Below are 21,588 nucleotides of genomic sequence, written 5' to 3'. Positions count from 1 at the left end.
CAAACGACAGAAAAACGGTTTAAGACTTGATGTAGCTTTCCAAGGAATAAACGGAGATAATGTTTGATCCATAAGGAGATAATTTTCGAATTCCATACAAACTCTTATGGTACCATTTGGTCACTTGTCTCTTCCAGTCTAAGAATAAAATTTCAGAAAAATTAAGCATTTTAGGTTGCATGAGCTATTCCGTAATGGAGAACTGAAGTCACTTGTCTCTGTCTTTATTGCCGAGCAGAAAAAGTCCGATATGTATGCTAGCCAATATTCGCTGTTTGGCGCGCTTCTTATGGGCGTAACTCGTGCAGAAGGTCCTCTCTTCCGGCACAGAAGTTCAAAGGGTGTTTTTTTTCGAGTGGGGAGAATCCGCTGAACAATATGAGTACAGGTCCAAGGTTATCGATCCACTCGACTTTGCGCCTGCACTCACCTCACACAGCGACTCTATAACTAACGTTTCGAACCTCTGCAGAGGGGCACAGGGTCCTGCGGAGAAAGCAGAATTTCAGCTTTCACCGCAAGTTCTGCATAGCGATGATCAAGACGAACTGAACGCTCAGAAATTGGTTTATTGGTAAGACTACATCCTCTTCTCATACACAATTCCCTTTTCTTTGAAGTTTCACGAGTCGTTTATTTTGCACCAACAATGTTTCCTACTTGTGCCTGGGGCCACTTGTGGTATTATTCGATCAAAGCTTACGTTTTACGATTGACGTGTTGCATAGCTCATATTTTTAAACGAAATGTGTCACTTTTGTGCCCATTTTGGTTACTTTTTGGCCTTTTGCAGATCAGATTTCTTCGTCCACTCTTCAGTGCCAATGCCTTTCTAAAGACAAATGCGTCAATTTTTTCAGTCCATTTTTTTTTTAAATCCACGGATATATTTTGACAATGTCAATCAACCAAACAATCCCCGTCAGTTTTGTAGTTAGTCGCTTTCCCTGTTAGGTCTTCCGGAGATGGGTACAATGTTACTTTCAAGAAATTTTTACTTTTATAATATAGAATATCCATCATAATAAGACTGTGATTAAAGTCAAACAGTGCGTACAATTTTTGTTGAGAGATATTTACAGTAATGATCAATAAGTCAAGGTTCAGGTGGTCAGTCTGTCATGTGCAACTTATAATCTATATGACTTGTTGTATATTTATTTCTTTATTCATTACAATTCAATATCTTTATTACAATTTAATGCTAAGAAAAGTCAAAACAGGAAATGAAAACATACAAGATAAAAGGCCATTTAGATAACCTGTACAAGAAGGAGTTGTACTGAAGCAAGAGACTAATAGCAATTGATGGACTAAGACTGTTACCTGATCTATGATCAAATTCTCCCCAACATCATTGGTTATTGGACACTGACTAGAGAACAACATTTTTCAATGTTTGCCAAAATGGCAACTGTTTCTGAATAAAGTGTGGGAACAACAATTTTTTTACTTACAGTTGTATTTTTAATACATATATCACCTTCGTCATTTAACACACTGTTTAATATACAGTGAAACACATATTAAGCGGACATCCTTGGAAAACTCACCAGTATCTAATATACAGGTTCTAATATATTTTGCAATAAGAGATAATCATTAACCCTTTTGTAACACAGTGTAAGATCAAAGACTGCTCATACCACAATGATCCACAATGTCCAGTCAGTCAGTGCATCAATCTGGAATATCTACTCAATAGCTTTAAAACAGTATTGCTGAACAATGTTAAAGGAGTCTGAGCTGAGCTTTTAGAAGTAAAAAGCACTTGAAGTGTCTCCCTATAATTTGCAGGTTTTGTGCAACAAAATGACTTAATATTGGTGTCTGTGTCCGGTTAACAGAGATGTTCACTGCCTTATTTTAAAGTGCATGTGGGAAGGAAATTTAGGGACTCAAGCTGGTGTCCATGTAATAGAGGGTGTCCACTTAATATGGGGTCCACTTAATACAGGTTTCACTGTATGTAACTAACAGGATCCAGACAGTGTCTCTCTAGGGTAAATGGCCAGTCCCACAAGATTTGTTTATTATAACTAGAGATTTGTTACATCAGTACAGTTTACTATGCTAGGGTTGTTCTGTGTTGATTATTTACATACTGCTTTACTAAGTTTTATATGTTTCATCAAATGACTGAAAAAAAATCAATTTGAAAATAACATCCCTGGAAATGTTTGAGCTCTAAAGAGTATAAAGAAAGAACAAAGAATAGTAACAACTGATTCTCAGAGTTAAAAAAAAGTCATTAATATCAACATCATACTCAAGGCTATAATAAATTTGAAAATTATAGAGGTGATGAATTTCAAACTGTTTGAGACCTGCCAAGATGCTGCGATTTTGGTTTGAAAATCCAAGACCAACGCTTACAGTACAACCACCCCAACCAAGGCTGCCTGACAAAATTTTCTACAAACGTGACGAATATATATCGTCAAGGTTAACAATAGTTTTCCAACAAATTATCCATATAATGAAGCTGTACATTACAAAGGCAACAGATTTGCGGTCGTTTCGATTAGTAACTATTTTAAAACTTTTACATAATGTAAATTACTAGTGGCCAATTTGCAAAGAATTTGCTTAGTTGCACTGTAACATTAGACTCACAGACAAATACTAGACACAAAAAAGCAAGACACAGTTTCAAGTTGAATCAAAAGTTGCAAAACCACAAAGGTACCTTTGAAACCTATAATTCTGATGGACCAATCAGAACACTATAAATAAGACCAGCTTAGGACAGTTAATGCATGTCTGCATCACTGGACGATACACATCACTTACATGCATTGTCCTTGAATGCTAATGGTCCCCTCTTTCATCTAAAATAAATCCTTAGCTGCTATGCTTTTATCCAGTACACTACATCATCAATGGCTATCATTCCTCAAAGTTATGTTGCAGTTATGGTGAAACAATTTGATATAAGCAATTTGGGTCGTCCAATTTTTCTTCTGTAATAAAAAGGCCTGGGTTAAAAAAGTCTTACTCAAACCTTGCAGTCATCTGATTTTTTGCTTATCAATCATGATTACAGACTAATTTGAATTTCACTTGGTCCAATATCCATTATGTATGTACTAAACTGTTTCTCTTGCTAACTATTCAATCTGACATATAAAACAGAGATATTTTTATTGTATTTTACCAAATGTAAATAAACCAAAACTCTTCATTTACGTAATTCCTTGTCATAACTTATGGGGCTTTGTAAGCCAAACAACAAAAACCAATACCTTATTATTCAATCAGCAAAACGTTTTTTAAACGATCTCCACTGTTTACATGACTGTGCAACATACTTGATCATTTCCGTACACTGAACTCAAAATAAGCAAGTTTTCTTTCACTTCATGGGTGGATTTGTTTACGTCTACAAAGATCCATTCTTCATAAACCTTGTTCATATCTCCTGAAACCTCTGTTGATTGTTCCTTCGAAGATTCAGACATACCCTCTATATCTTGCTCTGTAATAACAACTGCTTCATCTCTTCCAAAGCCAAACTCAAATTCGTCACTATCACTTTCCAATTTTATAGGAGTCGTTTCCTCTGTAACTTGCTTTATGTCAATATCAATGCGATCTTCAACTGGATTATCATCGACTTTAAGTTCGATGTGTTCGATTGTTTGTGTCTCTAGTCCACTATCTGCCATTCTGCTCAGAACATGCAACTTATGCTACAAGCACAAACTCAAAACACTCGATCCTGTTACGACCTTCTCGTGTCTTTGACTCTTTGGGAGTGAAAATTGTGCCTTCGGTTTCTGTTGCAAGAACCCTTGCAAATAATTTCTTTTCGATTTATAACTGCTCACAAGCTCTTCTGTACGCATTCAAACATGAACTTTGCTCTTTTAAAACTGACTTGCGACGCCATGTTTGCATGCTTCCGAAGCAGACAATTCTGCCTCGTTTTGAAGTATCGACGACCTGACCGGAAAAGCTCGTGACAGTCACGTCAGAACATCCGTGACAATCATCGCATAATCACTGATGACTGTCACGACTGTTTCACAGGCTGTATACTATGAGTCCAGCCTTTGTCATTGTAGTGGAGGCGTTACTAATGGGACCTAAGATAGCTAACAGAGAGTTTGAAGCACGAAACTCTCCTCGAAGCGTACAGTTTTCAACTCGAACTCAGTCTCTCCCTCATGCGAGTGACGTAGTTGCCTCGTCACTCGGTACTCACGGCTGTCACAGTTTTTATCTGTCAAACATAGGGTTATGGGCTAAGAAAATATCCAGACACGACTAGCTCAGACATATGGCTCTAGAAGTCTCGACGAGCGCAGCTGGATTGTTTGCCATTCCATGCAAGTAATTTCCACTGAGAAATTTCGGTTAGGAATTTGGCTATCGATCCCCCCAAAAACCCGTCATTTCCTTGAAGCACGAAATTCCATGTTGTCGTGCGTCTGTTCAGTAATAGATCACAGATGACGTCAATATAGGGCACACGAGGCGATAGTCGTGTGTGTCACTGATGTTCTTACCGCATTTTGACGTCTTCTATGATCTATTACTAAACAGACGCACGCCAAAATGGAATCTCATGATGTCCCTTTCCCTACAAGGGAAATAGGGCCCTTAAAATGGAATCAACTTGCTTTATATTATTTATTTCTTAAAAGAAACAAATCAAAGAGCTCTGAGAGCCTATTTCTCAATACAAAGGCCTTTGCCTGATTCAATTCTTACTGATGTAATTCATTTGAAATTCATAAACTGAAACGAAATGTATTCCATCTATGCGCTGTTGACAGGCGTTGTTGCGCTTCGTCAGCGAAGAGCTTGAAACAAGTAGCGCAGTGCTTAAAGAAATGTTAATGACGTCATCTATGCGTCTGTCCTCCAATACATTATATGTAAGGGTTAATCAAAATGCGAGAATTATTCGACATATTGTATAATTAACGATACAGTAGTTTTTAATCGATCGGAACGGCCCAACGGGAAAATGGGGCTATCTTTTTTCCCGTTACTCCATGAAATTTTCCAGTGGACTAAAAGAGTAACATCTGATCAGCTTTATTGCATTTCAACCAGATCTTCCAGATATTTTTATGTTAAGAGGTGTCCCCCTTTAAGATGGCTGTATCTCCTACAGAAGTGGTCTAGAGTACCTAAAGCAGTTGTCACTCCGAAGTTTTATTGGTGAATGTAAGGGGGAGGGAGAGGGGAAGGGGACGTATTCTGCTGATGGGTAAATTCCCCTATCTTCTTGACGACCAACTTATTTTCACACGGCCGATGTAACCACCATTATTTCCCAGAAGGCTTCCCCGTTGCGCAGACGCAACAGTTGTTGCAGAAATATATTTTATCTGCAACGCAAGAAATGTTCTCCCATCTCTGCGTTAAGGAAATAAAATTCATTTAGAGGAGCGGGAGGGGGGGGGGAGGGGGGGGGGAGGTTCCGAGAATGTTACACAGCTATCGGCTACCAGCAAATGTCGCAAAAACGTTGATTACAGAATTTTAATAGTAAATGTTAAGTATAAACTCATGCTAAACCTAGTCATCTTCAAACACCAACACGAAGATATGCAACTAAGTTTTGAATTAAAAGTGAGGGTGATTCAATCGTCTCTGTAACACTTTTCACATTGTAATTGAGCTCTAAATATACAAGAAAAAGAACTGAATGTCTCACACTGTTCAGTTGTTTTTCCTCGCTACATTATAGAACATTTGCCGCCTCGTCCACACATGCATTTTACAGTCTTTTCGTCAAGTGTATCTACACTCCTTGAAATTTCACGCCGTTCATTCTTTAATGCTTGCTCTGACCTCAAGTCAACGTCTTCAAACTCCGCCACCTCCAAACTGACGGCTTCTTCAACTGAAGGCACCTCTGTCCGTTTTAATGTCAAGGGTTTTTCAACAACCTTATTTTCGAATACAAGAGCGGACAGTTCAGGTTTGAATGAGGATTTCACGACATCATCATGCACGCTGTCTCGCGACTCCATGCTCTCATTTGATTTCCGAGTGGCGTAGAAATCTTTTCCCAGCGACGACTCAATGAGAAATTTCGGCTTGTCGCTCTTCAATTTTGATTTCGCCGATTTTGAAGCTTCTTTAGGTTTCTTCTCGCTTTCAAAGGGAGCTGTCCCATATTTGTCCTTTTTGATGTCCTTTTTGGGCTGCTCTTTGTGCGTACTGTTCTCTGATTCCTTAGGTGTTTGCTTTTCAAGTTCTTTTTCAACTTCTTTCACAGATTCCGCCACAAATTCTTTCTCGGGTTCTTCTGAATCAGGGCTTACAATTTTTCGCTGCCGACTGCGCGACCGCCTGGCCTGCTGGGCGTATTCACCCAACGTATCAATTGCAGGCCCTTCGCTCTTTGGTGCTTCTTTCTCGACTTTTTCTTCCTTCTCATTTTCAACCACCTTTTCGGTTGGAATGGCAATTTTAAGGTCTGGTACGTTATTCTTGCCTTCTGATTTCTTGGCCTTCTCTTCCTGGACTTCAGCTATTTTCCTTGTCTCTGCAATGCCATTCTCCTTCACTTCCTTCGAATCAACTTTAATTTCGCTGAGGGCGTTATCTACCTTCTCTTCCTTCACCTCTAATTTTGTCGGCAGCTCATTTTCGCTTTTGGTTGGTTTTGGCACGATGTCATCAATATTCACCATTTCTTTAAAGTTTCTGTTGTCATCTTTCACAGTAGAAACCTCTTCCAGTTCTGGCTGGTTTTCTTTGTTAATGTCAGGAGCATAACTTTTCAAAACTTCGCTGATCAAGTCCTCGGCTTCTTTTGAGTCCAACATGTGTAGTTCTTTCTCGTGCTCTTTCTCTTCTTCTTCTTCAATTTCTTTTTCTTGGCGCAGAAACTCTTCCTCGTCGTCGTCGTCGAAATCTTCCGCCGGTACCGATACCTCAATGGGTTCATCGCGCAGAAGCTGTTCCATTTTCTTAGCCTCGGTGAAAATGTATTTATCTAAGGGCGATTCTGAAGAGAAATTCTCGCGAATCGGTGTGCTTGGAGGAGTGGCAGGTTCCTCCTGACTTGGTGAGTCTTGATCGATAGAGGGTCGCTTCCCACCTAGCGTTGGTATACCAGTTCTAGGTTTGGAAGCAGTTTGCTCGTTTCCGTTTGGCTTAGAAATCGCCGTCTGCTTGGGAAGCGAAGGAATTTTGCTCTTAGTCTCCACAGGCGAGGAAGCCACTGGTGATCCTGTCGCTACAGTCTCTTTTTCTGTACTTGAAATTTTTCGTGTCGATTTTTCGCCAGCATACCCAGGAATCCTGCTTTCCCCCGGCTTTGGTATCCCACTTGCCTTCGAAGCGACTGGTAACGAGCTCGGCGGAGACTTGGTAGAGACTTTAGGTTCTGGAATCTTGGACCCTCCAGGAACAGGAACCTTTGACTCAGGGGTCCTATTTGGGGGCGTAGAAGGAAACGTTGGAATGCGTGACACGTTTGCTGGTGGTCCGTCTGGTTCTGAAGATTTGGACCCTCCAGGGCTGGGTTGCTTTGATTCCGGTGTTTTAATTGATGATGGTGACTTTGTAAATGACGGGATCCTGCTGACACCCATTGGGATGCCAGTTCCTTGCGGGGGTGAAGACACACCTGGGATCTTACTCTTGGTAGCATCACTTGGACTACGAATTACCGAAGAATGTGTTTGTCCTTCTCCGTTCAGTGCCGGGTGTTCTTCGTTGCGGCTGTCTTTTCGTGCTACAGACGGAATTTTCGACTTGGGAATGCCAGTCTTGGAGAAAGATGGGATTTTGCTCACTTGTTTAACTGGTTCATGTCCATTTGGCACACTTGCAGCGGTAGGATCTTTGTTTTCTTTCGCTGAGTCAGGTCTGTTTTGTGACAGTGCTGCAGATGAAGGAATCTTGCTTGCCGCCTTGTCCTTCTGTGAGGCGCTGTCTTTCCGGCCGGCTGTGGGCAACTGAGACTTCTGGGCGACTTCTTGAGCCTTGTCGCCTTTAGTTGAAGATGGAATCCTACTCTTGGGAGGAGTACGTTCTTCGCTGTTGTTTCTCTTCGTGAGAGAAGGAATACGAGAAACGTGCGAGTCTGTTTTTCCAGCACTTGCTGGCGATCGAACAAGAGACGGAATCTTCGACATCTCGCTGCTACTCCCTGAACGAGATCGACTGCCTTCAATTGAACTCTTTGACGGTGATTTACTCAACGGACTTGAAGTTAAACTTCTGTTACTTGACGACCTACTTATGTCGCCTTCTAAATTTTCATTACTCACAGTAGGTGAGTTAGTTCTTAGTTGGCCTCTTGGTCGAACAATGTCACTTTTTTCCCGTCTTACACTTGGCGGTGCGCGACGTTTGGTGACGTCACTGTGTTCACGCCGAAGACCAGCTGGCGATTGAGAGCGTGGGCTTACTAAACTATTGTCCTGCTTAAGACTAGAAGAAGAGACTGACCGAGCGGGACTCGGGATAGCAGTTCTATTAGATGGCGATCGCGTACGGCGAGGTCTGACGATATCACTCTTCTCACGGCGCAGGTTTCCGTTTTTCAACGTATCCTGGGCCGGCTGGCTTGATTGAGAGGGTCTGGATGGAGTAGCTGTTTTTTTAGGCGCTGAAAAACTGGCGCTTCTTCTAGGCCGGACTGACTGCTTGTCTTGAGCAGCGTCTTGTTTGTAAGAACCTTGATTTGATGCCCTGCCAACGGGTTTTACAATGCGCGCTTTACTTGCGGTTTGCGAACCGTTATTGACTTGAATAAACAGCGGATACCTGTTGGAGAAATCGTTTGGATCTTGCGACTGTTCGGGTAATGAACAGACGCTATCGGCGACTGTGTCGGCGCAATCACTCCCTTTTGATCCAGAACACAGTATCGAAGTGGAAACAGTTTTTCCGTTACAAGTTACGCCGTTCAAATGATTTTCACTCTCACTTTCACTGCGTTTCCTCACTTGGCTAAAATCTCCTGACTTCCGCCTTGGATTGGATCTTTTTCTGAGCGCTACATCACTATTACTCCTTTTGACCTTCTTGGGTTCAGGGACTCTTTTGGGTGGGGCTGGTCTGAACTGAGGCTTAGTCTCTGCCGGATATAGTCCGAAACTTGGGCTGGCCCCAAAGATGGCAGAAGCGTTACGTCCTTGCCTTGATGGATCTGGAAGACTAGGAGTAAAAACAAGAACAATTAGTTTTGTCTGGAAGGAAACCGCTAAATGCAGTCGAAGGGTCAAGAGCTAGTCGAGAACGAAATCGTGACTCCGAGAATTAACCGAGGCCATTGCACTCATCAACAACATTTTTTTAGTCTGCGAGCACTATCACGTTTGTCCAGGTCATGCACCCGAGCGACCAAGCCGCAAGAGCGCGTCGGCTTCGTTCGCCGACTCGTTTACCTAACCGTGAACCTGCTCACAGGTCAACGTGTTTACGGACGTGATTTTTTGTAATACTCTTTAGAAATCATGCTGTTTTCAGAGAGATTATAATAAGGCTATAAAAGTGTTCGACGGCTACAACTATGGCACTTGTTAGTTCGATATACTTAGGGAAGAGAATTTTAACTAACCAAGAGTTATGTCATAGCTAATCCCTTCAACTTCATGTATACATTATGACCTCAGAAAAGCGCGGGAAAAACCCGGCAGCTAAGTCTCGATTGGTGTAGGTTTTGTATTTGATTAGTAAAGAATGAAATTTGTCTTTGATTGGTCGAGAGCATGTTAAACGAGCTGTTGCAGCCAATAGCTGAGCCCAGCCATTGTAAGCCTAAAATCAAATGCAAAAATGCTATTGGTTTTCGATTTTTGATAATTCCTTTTGAAATATTTTCAGATTCAAATGTTATCATGTGAAAACCTGCTAAGGGTCTGGTGAGTTACCGTGAAACTGAAAAAAATTCGAGCGAAGAGTTTTGTTTGTTGTTTCAGTGGCTTTACGGTGCAAACAAACACTGCAAAGCTGTGGTACGTGTTCATACCAATAAATTATGCAAGGTAACAAGAGAACTCAAGCAATTGACGAACAATGAAAAGCACTCAAGCTGTTAAACATGCCAATACTTTCTGATCCATTCTAAAAAACAATTTTTAAAAATTACTTCAAAAGACAATGGTAGCGTTTAATCAGCTGAGGAAGTTCAATTCTCCTACATAAATTGCTACTGCACTGAGCAGACATAACTTCACGAAAGAAGAAGACAAAGTTGTTAAAGAATTTCGCTAATTGGAGCTCCCACAGGGACAGATTTTAATCGATTTGAGGCCGAACTGAATTGGAAACACGGGGAAAAATACCTCAATTAGATTAACAATGGATCCATGTTGAGTGGAAGCAAAACACGAGAACAAAACCAAACTGCAGGAACAAAGAGCTCGGGCAGTGAAAACAATGGCGTACAGACAACTCTCCAATGAACGTTGATCAAAGCTTCTGAAGTAACCAAACAAATAAATTAAACCGTGAAATCTTTGAATGAGAACGCATTTGTAGATTTGCATACGCGTGTTATTTCAAATTGGCTTGGAAACAAAAGCTCTGGCGGTTAAAATCGTTCCCGCCCTCAAAATAGCGCGTGTGAGGACATCATGCACAAAAAAGAAGCCAAATCTCGGTAGTATTTGTAAATAACCAGTGCATATAATTTTCAAACAGTCTATCTTTTGTAAAAGACGTCAATTTTTTATGATAATTTCGATAGGAATAATGACATCCTAATGTATATTTGTCGTTTTCGGAACTCAAGCGGATCCATAACTTTGACAGAGTGAACAATCCAAATTCAACAAAGGCTTTCAGATTGAAATTACTTTGTCTATTGTCGAGTTTATTCGCTGCGAATATAGTAAAATTTATCTGAAATCAAAACATCTTAACACGAAATACACTATATTCCGGAAAAGTCGACGACACGGTCCCATATTGCTAATTTCTGGTCAAAATGGGTCGTGCAAGAGACTTATCTCAAATTTTTGGACAACAAAGAAATTGAAACTTCCTTCAGTATCTGCACCAAAGCTAAATGCGAGAAAACTGTTGCCTTCTGGCACAATAAAAAAATTCTGAATGGCAAGTTCTATGGGCAAAGCGAAAAATGTAAATAGTCAGTTCTTAAACCGCAAATTAAAGCAATGTGTTCATGTCTCTCTAATAAACCTTTAACAATACGATTTAAGAACTTAGGTAATTTCTTATATTGCACAAAAGGAGGTGAGGGTGAATTTTGACCGTGCTTCCAAGTAGTCATGAGATTTATGCATGAAGTTTCTCGCGTATGAAAATTACACGAAGACGGACCGCTTTCATTCTCTGCGTGAAATACAGAATTTTTAAACATTTTGTTCTCGATGATATTCTGACGCTTTAGGGAGTTAGGCTAAAAGTATCTCTTGTTTTGAAAATAAACAGATCTTAGGGTGCGATCTAGGAATACACGTGAAGATTTCAGGACAACTAAATAATATGACACAGTTCGATTGTATAATGGGCAGATGTCGAGAAAATTGCCTTTTAGATTGAACAAGAATTGAAAACGTCAGTTCGTTGCCCAAAATCTTCGAGTCGGCACTTGACAGTTCGACGTCCGGTATTCGATTGTGTAGTCATGTCTAATGTTGACTTCTTTCGAAACGAAAATCGCTGACATGAAATTATAAAAAGGTACCATATGTACAGAATATGGTCCATATTCACTTCACCTGATGTCTAGCTCTATGTGTCTTGAAAATGCACCGGCTTACAATTTTATGACGCGTTTTTATCGACATACACACAAACAGAAACTTCAGTATTTTGCGATGTGAAATGTCGATATTGATTGACTTTCATATTTCGTTCGTACAAATGGAAAGCGTTAGAAGATATTTAATTTTACTTACGGCTGTGCCAATTTTTCCCAGAAGGAAGACATGTTCCATATGGCTGCGACAAGATCGTTCGGAGAACACTGACAGCGATGCAGTAGTGGCTTCTTTCATCAAATTATCTTTCCCTACTTCAGTCGATGTAGTCTGTATAAACTTCAAATAAGTTGCGCCAATAAAAACAATCTTTGTCGTGGTGAACTCGCCTCTCTCTTGGCCATACCGTCGTTACCGCAATCGACACACGGAAGCCCCAGTCTACATTATTGTTGTCAAAGACACAAATTTTCCGAAAGCGCGCACAAATCTCATTTGAATTTCCTTCAATCCACCCTTGTGGTTGTCTGTCGAACTTTTCTAAAAATACGGATGACTGAATGCAAATAATCGAAGAGAAAAACTTATTTACATTCATCAAAAACTGACTCGCTGTATGCACGCCTGGTAACTTGTCAGGACCTATCAAAACCCAACGTACAACAATACCAATATTTTTTGACCATTTGGGTGCGACCGACCGTGGTATTACATTATTAATGAGCGTGAAAAATTCGGCAAGGAGGCTCGACAACTGCAGCGACATTTTCATAGCTAATCCTTTCTTGGGGGCAAATTGTCGTTCGCTTTCAGTTTTCGCAATAAAATAAATCTTTGAACTTTATGATTGTTTTCTCAGAGAAAGAACGTTCTGTGTACAAAGCATTTGAGACCTTTTATTCCGGCATCTGTCTGACAATAAATGTGACAGGTATTAGATTTGATATACGCATAATCGAAAGTAAAGCTGAGGTAACGTTTTTAACCTGCTGTCATAAAATTATACTTTTGCAATTTATGAGGATAAGCGAAAATTTCGCTTTCGTCGCTCTTTCTATGGGTTTGATGTTCACGTACAAGGTATCTACGCCTAAGGGATTTTCAGACGCCTTCATTTGCATGAAGAGACATGAAAACATTAGTTACATATCCAAAATGGGTTCAACTGGCGTAGCGTCGTCGCTTTTGTTTAGGTGAACTCCGTAAAGGACGTTTCGTTGCCTGAAGGCCAAAAGCGCAAAGCGTTCCAATATAATTTTTAGTGCGTTTTGACTGTTTTACCGGGTTACTGGACACTGTTAATTATAGCTCACCATTTTCACGTTAGACCCCTTCTAAAGAGCCTTTGTGCTCGCTTAAAGATTGTTTATAAGCCTAGGCAGTCTATCTGGCAACCACACCGCTAAGCGTCGACCATACTTAGTTTTTTGTAACGCACGTTCGGCGGAAATGATTCAGTCTCTCGATTGCTTTCTGAGAACGACATACGAAGTAAATCGCTCAAGATCCAAAACAAAAGAAAGCGTGCTTTATACGTCACATAAAACACCTGAAAGAGACCTCCAGTACTGTGCCACTGTCCTGTATATCTTATTCGATAAATGCAACCAAATATTTCAAGAACTATTGTCGCATTTCCGTTACGTACTGCGATCGTAAATTTCGGATGCGTTCGCAATCTTCCAATGGTTGAGTTTTAAATACGAGTAGATTTCATCTGCTCTCACACAAACATGACGTTTAAATCGATTCTAGGTTTAATCAACGCAAAGAAAACTTCAGTTTGAATGAAGTTGAGAAGTTTATCCGCGTACCTCAAACTTTAGGTGTCAAATAGAACGTATCACTTACCAATCTCTTTCTACGGAAGTAGCGATTGAGCTTCCAGATTTACAGTAGAAATTCGAAGTCGATCTTCTTCGCTTAGGTCAAGTCGTGAAAGACAGCGGGTTAATTGAAAACTTTCACTAGATGCATGCTGACAAAGGAGAGTTATGCAAATGAGAGGTTTGTGCGACAACTCTTACCAAACTTGATGGGCCTCGGAAAGGACGTCATCTAACGCTGTGAAAGAACCAATCAGCGAGCGACTTTCCAGTAGATTACATGACCAAACGAGTTTTTGTTTGTTAGTGTTTCAAGTACAGGAAGTTTGCCATTCAACTGCTTTTATATGCGATTTAAAACGTTTTTAATATTCAAGGTACAATATAACCATTCTAGTATTGGTAGAATGCCATCATGCCTTTCTGCGAAGTTACTGGCATAAAACTTGTTTTTAACACGTGAAATTAAGCTTGTTTTTAACACCTAAAATTGCGTGAAGTTTGTCACGTTTGCGACATAAATGCTTTTACTTTGTGAACACTTGTCTGAAATATTTCATTTTCTCTGGACCCCACTTGAGAATTCAACGGCTTAGTATAACGATCTGATAACGTTTTTAACTGGTGTGATATTCTAAACACAACTATGACCTGCTTGACAATTCATACATTAAAACACAATGGACCACAATGGAACATGTGAAGTTTTATATTGTTCTCGATCAAATCTGCTGTTGTAAAATGTTTCCTGCTCTTTTGACAACGCCAAATAAGTTTGAAGTTGCAACTGCGGCTATTATAAACCCGCAGGAAAACGTCATTTACAGTCATAACAATGTTACACTTTTGGTTCGTATATATAACATGTGCAAATAACACGAAACGGTAGAGTGTACCTCTTAACGCTTTACTTTACAGCAGCTAGTGATAACCAAGACAACAGTGCCAAGGAAAGAAAACGATAAATGACCAAAACGCAGGTCTACAGTGACTCAGATTAAAAAAATCCATTAGTTTTAAAATAAGAAGCGTTCGCTTAAAAAAGCTGATTGAATTTTGCTGGTGCGCCACACCAGAAGACATGCACTGAAGTAACTATGACTTCTTGTTTCTCTGACAACATATTTCCGTTTGGAGCCTGCACAAAAACTATTGGTTCTCTACATTTTCCAAACTGATAACGTTTTGTTCGTGAGGAAAATAGTGCCATGGCAGATGTTATATAGGTTATCCGACCTCGTTCCGTTTTGGAGAAATTTAATTTTTCCATTAATTTTCTTGGATTGACCTGACAATAATCAACCGGACACTCTAAGAAGCTGACATGGCATTAAATAATATTACTGACTACCTCCAGGGAGGGGTCCCCACGGAAACCACTTAGATATTACTTTTTAAAAGTAAATAATGTCATTCTTATCTAACATTGAAAAGGTCTAGGGGACCTTTTCCGCCACCTCCCATCTCTTCGTGATTTGAATAGGAAGGGGATAAAGCATCATAAAGGATTCCAACTTTTAAAGCTACTGTAGTTAAATATCATGGCTTATCTCATCCTTCATTCCACAAAACACAATTGCACAGCATGGAGCCTTGTTCCACGAATTATGCAATGGCAACACAACTGAAGTGCATGTTTACGTTCCAACGCTCGCTATAGAGACTATAGACATTTCGAACAAAACAAAAAAAAACATAAACAAACCAACAGGGGAGAACGAGGTATTCTTTAAGTGGTTTGTGATTGAACATGTCAGCAAAATATCAACCATAACAGGAATAAACAGAGTCCGAACTTGCTTATATGACTAACCAGCATATCTCACAGCTGATGTGATCAAATGGGCATCAAATTCAAAACACTGCTATCCTCGATAATTTATGTTCTGAATTTTGCAAGCTTATTCTAGAAATCTAGAAGCCCCCGTGCATTGCGTTTTCCGCGTGAAGGATGTGATGTAATGCCTATATTTGGTCCATAAAGTAATCCAGTGGTCTTAAAATTTCTGTAGATCTAATTGAACCACAATAAAGTGAATGTAATGGATCAGTTACATTGGGAAATTATGAAAATAGCAGGTTGTTTTGTTGTTCGGTAATCTTACGCGCGCTATTATCTCATTACACTTACAATTTGTATTTTGACCACAAATCCAATAAGACTTAGATCTTCAATTGTAAAATAAGGAAAATCGGAACGTTGACCTACACAACACAAAAAAATACGGTTCTTTGGACAAGAATAACAGAGAAATCCGAATAAAAATCGGTCGAAACGACGACAAGCCCAGCGATAAGATCTGCACGAATATTAGTTTTGAATAATTTAGTGATTCTGTGTTTGTAGTACACGAAATCAAACAAACCGCTTTCAAATATGACATTAAAATGACAGAACTTTAAGTAAGTTACAGTGCAAATGAAAGGTTAACGAGAAAAGAACTGAAATAGACACTAACCTCGGTTCTCTCTCCCCGAAAAACGCCAGCATTTCAGATCAGATGGTTCGACAAATATATAACTGCTGACCAAGATTACAGTGGCAGCGCGGTCAAAAGTCCTTAGAGTGTTTTCCGTCAAAGTAAATCACGATATTTGCATTGGAGGCAAACAGCACGGATCAAGAATGGATAAGAAATAACACATAAAGGTCGAGCTATGCTTTGACGCTATAAAAAAAATTGATCCACTGAAAACTGATATGTGGTGGCTGTATATCACTCGTCACGTCTACTTAATAGAGCTCACCTGATCACCACGATTAATATTCCACGTGTAAGTAGAGTCATCGGTTTTATTTTAAATTTTCAAAGGATGTTTAAAATTAGCGTTGACATATTAGAATTTTTGTGTGCAAAAAAGCCTTGAACGTGACCGCGCTGAGTTGCAAAACCGAAGGAAATCCGGGAGTTGTCCGTGCCCGCCCAGAAAAACGGCTTATTTTCCATAATACAAATGATACAAACGTCCTTGTTTTTTGACCCCAGATACTCACGTTCCCGCGAAAAATCGAAAAGGGTAGGTGCATGGACGTTTAGGTGTATTGGCAGATCAGAGATATTTTCACGTAAAGGCACCATAATACTGTAAATACCGATGGATGGAGCCCACGATAAATTTTGGTGAGGAACAAAACGCATTAGTGAATCATTTGCATGCTTTCAAAACTTCCACAATTATAAATTCCACCGACTTTGTAAGTTGTCGGACTCAGTACAAGAGTGTGTTAAGCCCATACGGGGTAGGAGGGGAAGGGGATATATTCCAGGCGGAGCTCTTTTAAGCTTCTACTCCCATCCCGGATGAACAACACTCTCTGCTCAGAACTGAAAACGCATGCTCCCAGCAGAGTAAGTAGCAAGCAAGAGATTCTTCACTTCTTCTCTGCATGACTCTTGACCACTTGACAGTTCACTTGCCGTTAAATAATCCGAGTGAGCAAAGTACGAATAAAGCAAAGAGTGACGGTCACGCGCACAATTTTAAGCGCTTTTGATTTAAACAGATCTTATGATAACTTTCCTACCGAACGATCGAGCATCTTAGTGAAATAAATTTTTCATAGTTTTTTCCAGTCTTTTTCCTTGCTTTGTGCTAAGTTTCACAGAAGTAAAACTCGCTGTTTAATTGTTCTGTTTATTATTTCTTCTTAGAAATCTTCCGTGAATAATTGGCTACAGACCGAATGCGTTCCATTGTTCTGAGAAGGATTATCGCTGGGGCCTGATCGGCTATAGGAAAATCCTATCCACTAACGACCCTGAAAGAGATAAAACTCTTTGAATTGATAGCTGCAATCCGCTTTTCTGATATTATCATTATTTGTAATTGACGTACATTTGATATGATAACAATGGGAAGGTTCGAAAGGCTAAGCTTTAGATAAGCATGGGAGCGAGGCTTAAGCTCTACATGCAGCTAATGGTATCTGAAGAGGTATCTTATCTGGTTAATTTTTCATTCAGGCTGACTGTCCTATGCAGACTATTTGATCAGGACAACAGAAAAACAACGACAACTCGACAGCTTTATTTTTTCATGAGCTACGCTCAAGTAAGGCTTCGATATGGTAAGATCACGAAATCTTGCTTACATTCCGATTGGCACCAGCGGTTACCAGCAGTATATAATGTTAGAATAATCTTCTGGAAAATGCATACTGCATAGACTTTAAACGCACCAGCTGGAACTCTCCACTTCCTGGCCCTAGAGACCAAGAAAAGAGGGAACCTGGGACTCTCCACTTCCTACCCCTAGAGACCGGGAAAAGAGAGAATCTGGGAACTAAGTTGGGTGCGGCTCAGTTCTCGATAAGGTCGTGATAAGACCCTAATAACACTTTGTCTTTATCATGCAAAACAATGGTCAATCTCCAGGCAAGAAAACAGTTTGTTCCTACGGAAGTTGATGAAAACTAATAAATTGTGTTGTCTTCAAACTTAAATATCGTAATCATTTGCATATTATTGTGATTTTTTTGAGAGTGATACAACCACTAAACTAAGTATTCACGATAGTTTCCCTTCGATTCAAACTTCGATCGGCAAACTGCTCACTGCCTTGTTAAATTATATACAACGTACAAATATTTTTTTCGGCGATTTTGCATTCAGTACATTTATAACTCAACTTTTGTTGTCACATCGTAAGTTCGATCCGTCCATGAGACTCGGAGAAGACAACACAGATAGCAGCAGGAAATGAGGTAACTGAGTTATTAACCTTTGGAATCACCGATTGTCATCATCACAATAAAATAGAATTTTCACCTGCCATGATGTGAAGAAAAGTCAAGATAAGGTTGGCACACTGCCGGAGAGATCGTAGAATCTTGTATTTATCACCGTCATCACTAAATTAACTTTTAAAAACACTGTTAATTGGGAAATTAAAACTACATGTAAACCGGATCATTCCAGTTTTTGACCAAGGAAATGTACTCGGATCTAACTGAAAAGCCTGAAATTAAATATGAATTGCATTTGATGAACGGCCCCAAGCGCAGCAAACTTCTGTAAGTCAGATGGTTCGCCCTCTAAAAAAATTAGAATATAGTCGTTGTCGAAGAATAATTCGCTAAAGAAAGAAAACTTTATTTTCCACCAAGCACGTTTCGGGATTTTCAGAGAGAAAGTCGATGATTTGAATGATTGAGCGTTAATTGAAACTTCTCTGAAAATTCATTCATAATTCATGCCATAACGCTCCTTTATTTTTGTTTCGATGCTTAGCAACAAAACATTTGATGTAAGTCGCCCCACAGATTCGTCAGAACTCTTCCCAGAAAATGAAAACAAAAATCAAAATTGCTCCGCCGGGAAACAAAAATCTATCAGCAACTTGATCTATCATGGCGAGGCAAGCGTACAACATTTTTCGGTCGAAGAGGAAGACAAGACGAACAAAGACGAAGAAAGCTTTCAATTCAAATATAAAGACTGAAAGATGCTATAAATTTATATAGGACGTGACTTTAAAAGAAAGCATGAGACAAAAAGACAAAGCAGTGAACTCTTAAGGGTATACTATTTCAACTCATCATGGCACAAATCATTCCTTAAAGATTGCCGGACTCCTTATTGTAATAAACTCGGACTTTAATCCCAGCAGTGCGGTCTCTTCGTAACATATCGCACATAAGGTCGCCTAATGATTTACGGAACGGCGTATATAACAGTTTTGAAATTTTCATAACTAAAAGGAAAAACTCCAAACATGTTTTTCTCGGTTCAGCCCCCGGGGTTCAGCCACGACTAAACCAGCTGAAACGACGAGAGTGACTTAGCCTTATTTATTCAGGTTTTGGTTTGAAACGTTAGCCTTGGCCTGGGCGAATGTTTTGCATCTTCAATGATCTTGCAATTTTCAAATTACGGTTAGCTCTATTTAAAAGATTTGTTGTCTAAGTGGAAACCAGACTAAGATGAAGGGAGATACAATCTCGTTGACGTATCTGGCCTGAAAGCTTCATAATTTCTTCTCTGAGTGACCTTATCTCATACTACGAGAGTGGTTGAAATTATAAAAATGTCATTATTTGTTCCCAGTTATGAAGGGCCGATTGTTGCAAATTATCTTGTGCGCATCAATTTCCTAAACATAATTTAACTACCTAGCACATATTACACTTGAGGCTCTAGCTAACATAGGCAAACTTGACGGGGTTAGACTGTAAATTTTTCCTGGCTAGTGCAGTAGTGTAATGAAGAATTACAGCGAATTGATTGATTGCACTGATATATCGGTCCCACGCTTGGGGTGTGTGTGTTTGTACAGATGCCTAAAATATTGGAATTTGGAACAAACTTGAGTAAGTCTCAGTTACAAAATGACAACTTTCGTCAAAAAAATCAAAATTTACTGGCTCCGATCAAGTAAATAAATGTTAAATAACAAAATGCAGCTTGAAAAACAACAGTAAAAACAAACAACAACGAGGAGAAAAAACAACTCCATAAATCAACTTCACTGATATTTTTTATACTCTTTCGTGCAATCTTTACTGAGCACATTGAAAATACTACATGGATACTAGTCATGCAGATCTAGAGCGAATTGAAAAATCTTACATTGTCAACTTGTAATGTTTTAAATATGACTTTGTGGTATAATTGTTGCATACAACTGAAATGAAAACAGGGCAACATAAAATATGGAATTTTCTCCGTCGCTGATCTGCTGTAGTCGCTTCCAAACAGTGACTGAGAATAAAATCACCATTAAATCTGATTTATAGCAAATGAGGAATAAAATATTGCCAAGCAACATGCTCCGTACATAACTGTACGAACTTTGATCGACGAGATCAGATTTTTATAATTAATATTACAATTTCTGAAATATACAGACCGCCGACTTATGAAAAACAAATTACGCTGATTACTACGATGAACGCTAGGTCGAAAAAAATACTATAAAAACAGCCTCATGAGCTGCTCTAAGCTAAGGTGATGTCCTCAAACTCAAAATCGGCGTGTATGATGTTTATTGTGTTACGAGCTGATAAAGCACGATTAATACACTGAAAAAATGGCTTCAATGAACGTCGATGTCGGTCTTTAAAAGCTTTTGGAGAACGCAAATATACGGAAAGATGTCTTCATCGAGTAAATACGCTTTGTCTGATTCTAAAAATCATTCTGATATAGTAATATAATTCTATCAGTACCGTTGTAAAGGAAGAAGAAAGAGTTAAAAATTCAAATGCTTCCAACACCTGCTTGATTTCGAATTTGTCATTCCCGCGAAAAAATACACTATAACACACGCCCTGCTTCAAACTCAGGTTGAGTTGAACAGAGGTTAGTCGTTTACTAAATATTATGCGAAAATTATGTCTACCTTACATGTACTTACAAAGAAGGATCTCTGTGGTCGGTCGGGTCTCGAGGCAAATCCAAAATTCTGTGAATGTAAGATAATATAAGATGTGAACAGCGCGACTTGCATCAAACAATGTGACACTCCCATCTACCAATGGTGATTTTACATTTGAATCAAGCCAATAAAACTCGTGTTTACCTCTTGCGTTCTCTAAGCCGTAAGCTTTCCATGCTGTTCGAGAAGCTTCGCGATTGTATGCCGACTCTTACTCGTCCTCTATGAAATCGTTGGTGTTTTCTGACGCGGCAAGGTTTATTTTTCTTCGGTCATACCGGCTACGACGGAAAAAAAACACTCGATAATAAACTTAGATGACTTTCGGCAGCCAAACCCGGTGATCGGGACAGGTGACAGGAAAATCGCCGACAAAATTTATGCCAAATGTCTCGCAGCGTCCGCTCAATTTACAATAACTCTCCGATGTGATTGGACGGACGTTTGTAAGATTAATGCTTTATTGTATTTAAATGAAAAATCTAATGAAGAAATATGCGACAGTTCGCGTTTGTTTTATTCGAAAGACGCGGTTTTACTTTAAGAACAAAGGAGAACATATTGTCGTTAATTATATATAAAAGTGATGTTTACATTACTTCAGGCAAATCTTTTTTAAGAACTGTAATTATTTTGGATTTGTTGTTTCAAATTGTAACCCTTTTATTGAGAGGCACAAGTTTGCGCAAAGCCCGGGGCGCAAAGACGATTTTATTAATGGGGGGTTTGTTTTGAGA

General features: G+C 39.5%; 2 protein-coding genes across 4 annotated transcripts; both read right to left on the bottom strand.

Annotated features, from left to right (window-relative positions):
* Window positions 1–2,415: 2,415 nt before the first annotated feature.
* LOC145463043 (uncharacterized) lies at window positions 2,416–4,443 on the bottom strand. The gene has a single exon (XM_081446747.1). It carries the CDS (start codon window positions 3,666–3,668, stop codon window positions 3,291–3,293), a length of 378 nt encoding a protein of 125 aa, XP_081302873.1. The 5' UTR covers window positions 3,669–4,443; the 3' UTR covers window positions 2,416–3,290.
* Window positions 4,444–5,482: 1,039 nt separating this feature from the next.
* LOC145463031 (uncharacterized) lies at window positions 5,483–21,130 on the bottom strand. Of its 3 annotated transcripts, XM_081446731.1 has the most exons (3): window positions 20,996–21,130; window positions 20,831–20,878; window positions 5,483–9,135 (listed from the first exon to the last, which is right to left on the bottom strand). In XM_081446731.1, the coding sequence occupies exons 1-3, from the start codon at window positions 21,025–21,027 to the stop codon at window positions 5,694–5,696; spliced, it is 3,522 nt and encodes a 1,173-aa protein (XP_081302857.1). In that variant the 5' UTR covers window positions 21,028–21,130; the 3' UTR covers window positions 5,483–5,693. The 3 variants fall into 3 exon arrangements, with proteins under 3 accessions (XP_081302857.1, XP_081302859.1, XP_081302858.1); XM_081446733.1 differs by lacking the exons at window positions 20,831–20,878; window positions 20,996–21,130 and adding an exon at window positions 15,934–16,121; XM_081446732.1 differs by lacking the exons at window positions 20,831–20,878; window positions 20,996–21,130 and adding an exon at window positions 11,847–13,446.
* Window positions 21,131–21,588: the final 458 nt, after the last annotated feature.

The sequence above is a fragment of the Orbicella franksi genome, chromosome 12 (genome assembly GCF_964199315.1).
Source record: "Orbicella franksi chromosome 12, jaOrbFran1.1, whole genome shotgun sequence".
NCBI classification, from domain to species: domain Eukaryota; kingdom Metazoa; phylum Cnidaria; class Anthozoa; order Scleractinia; family Merulinidae; genus Orbicella; species Orbicella franksi.
This window is presented reverse-complemented; position numbering and strand designations above follow the sequence as displayed.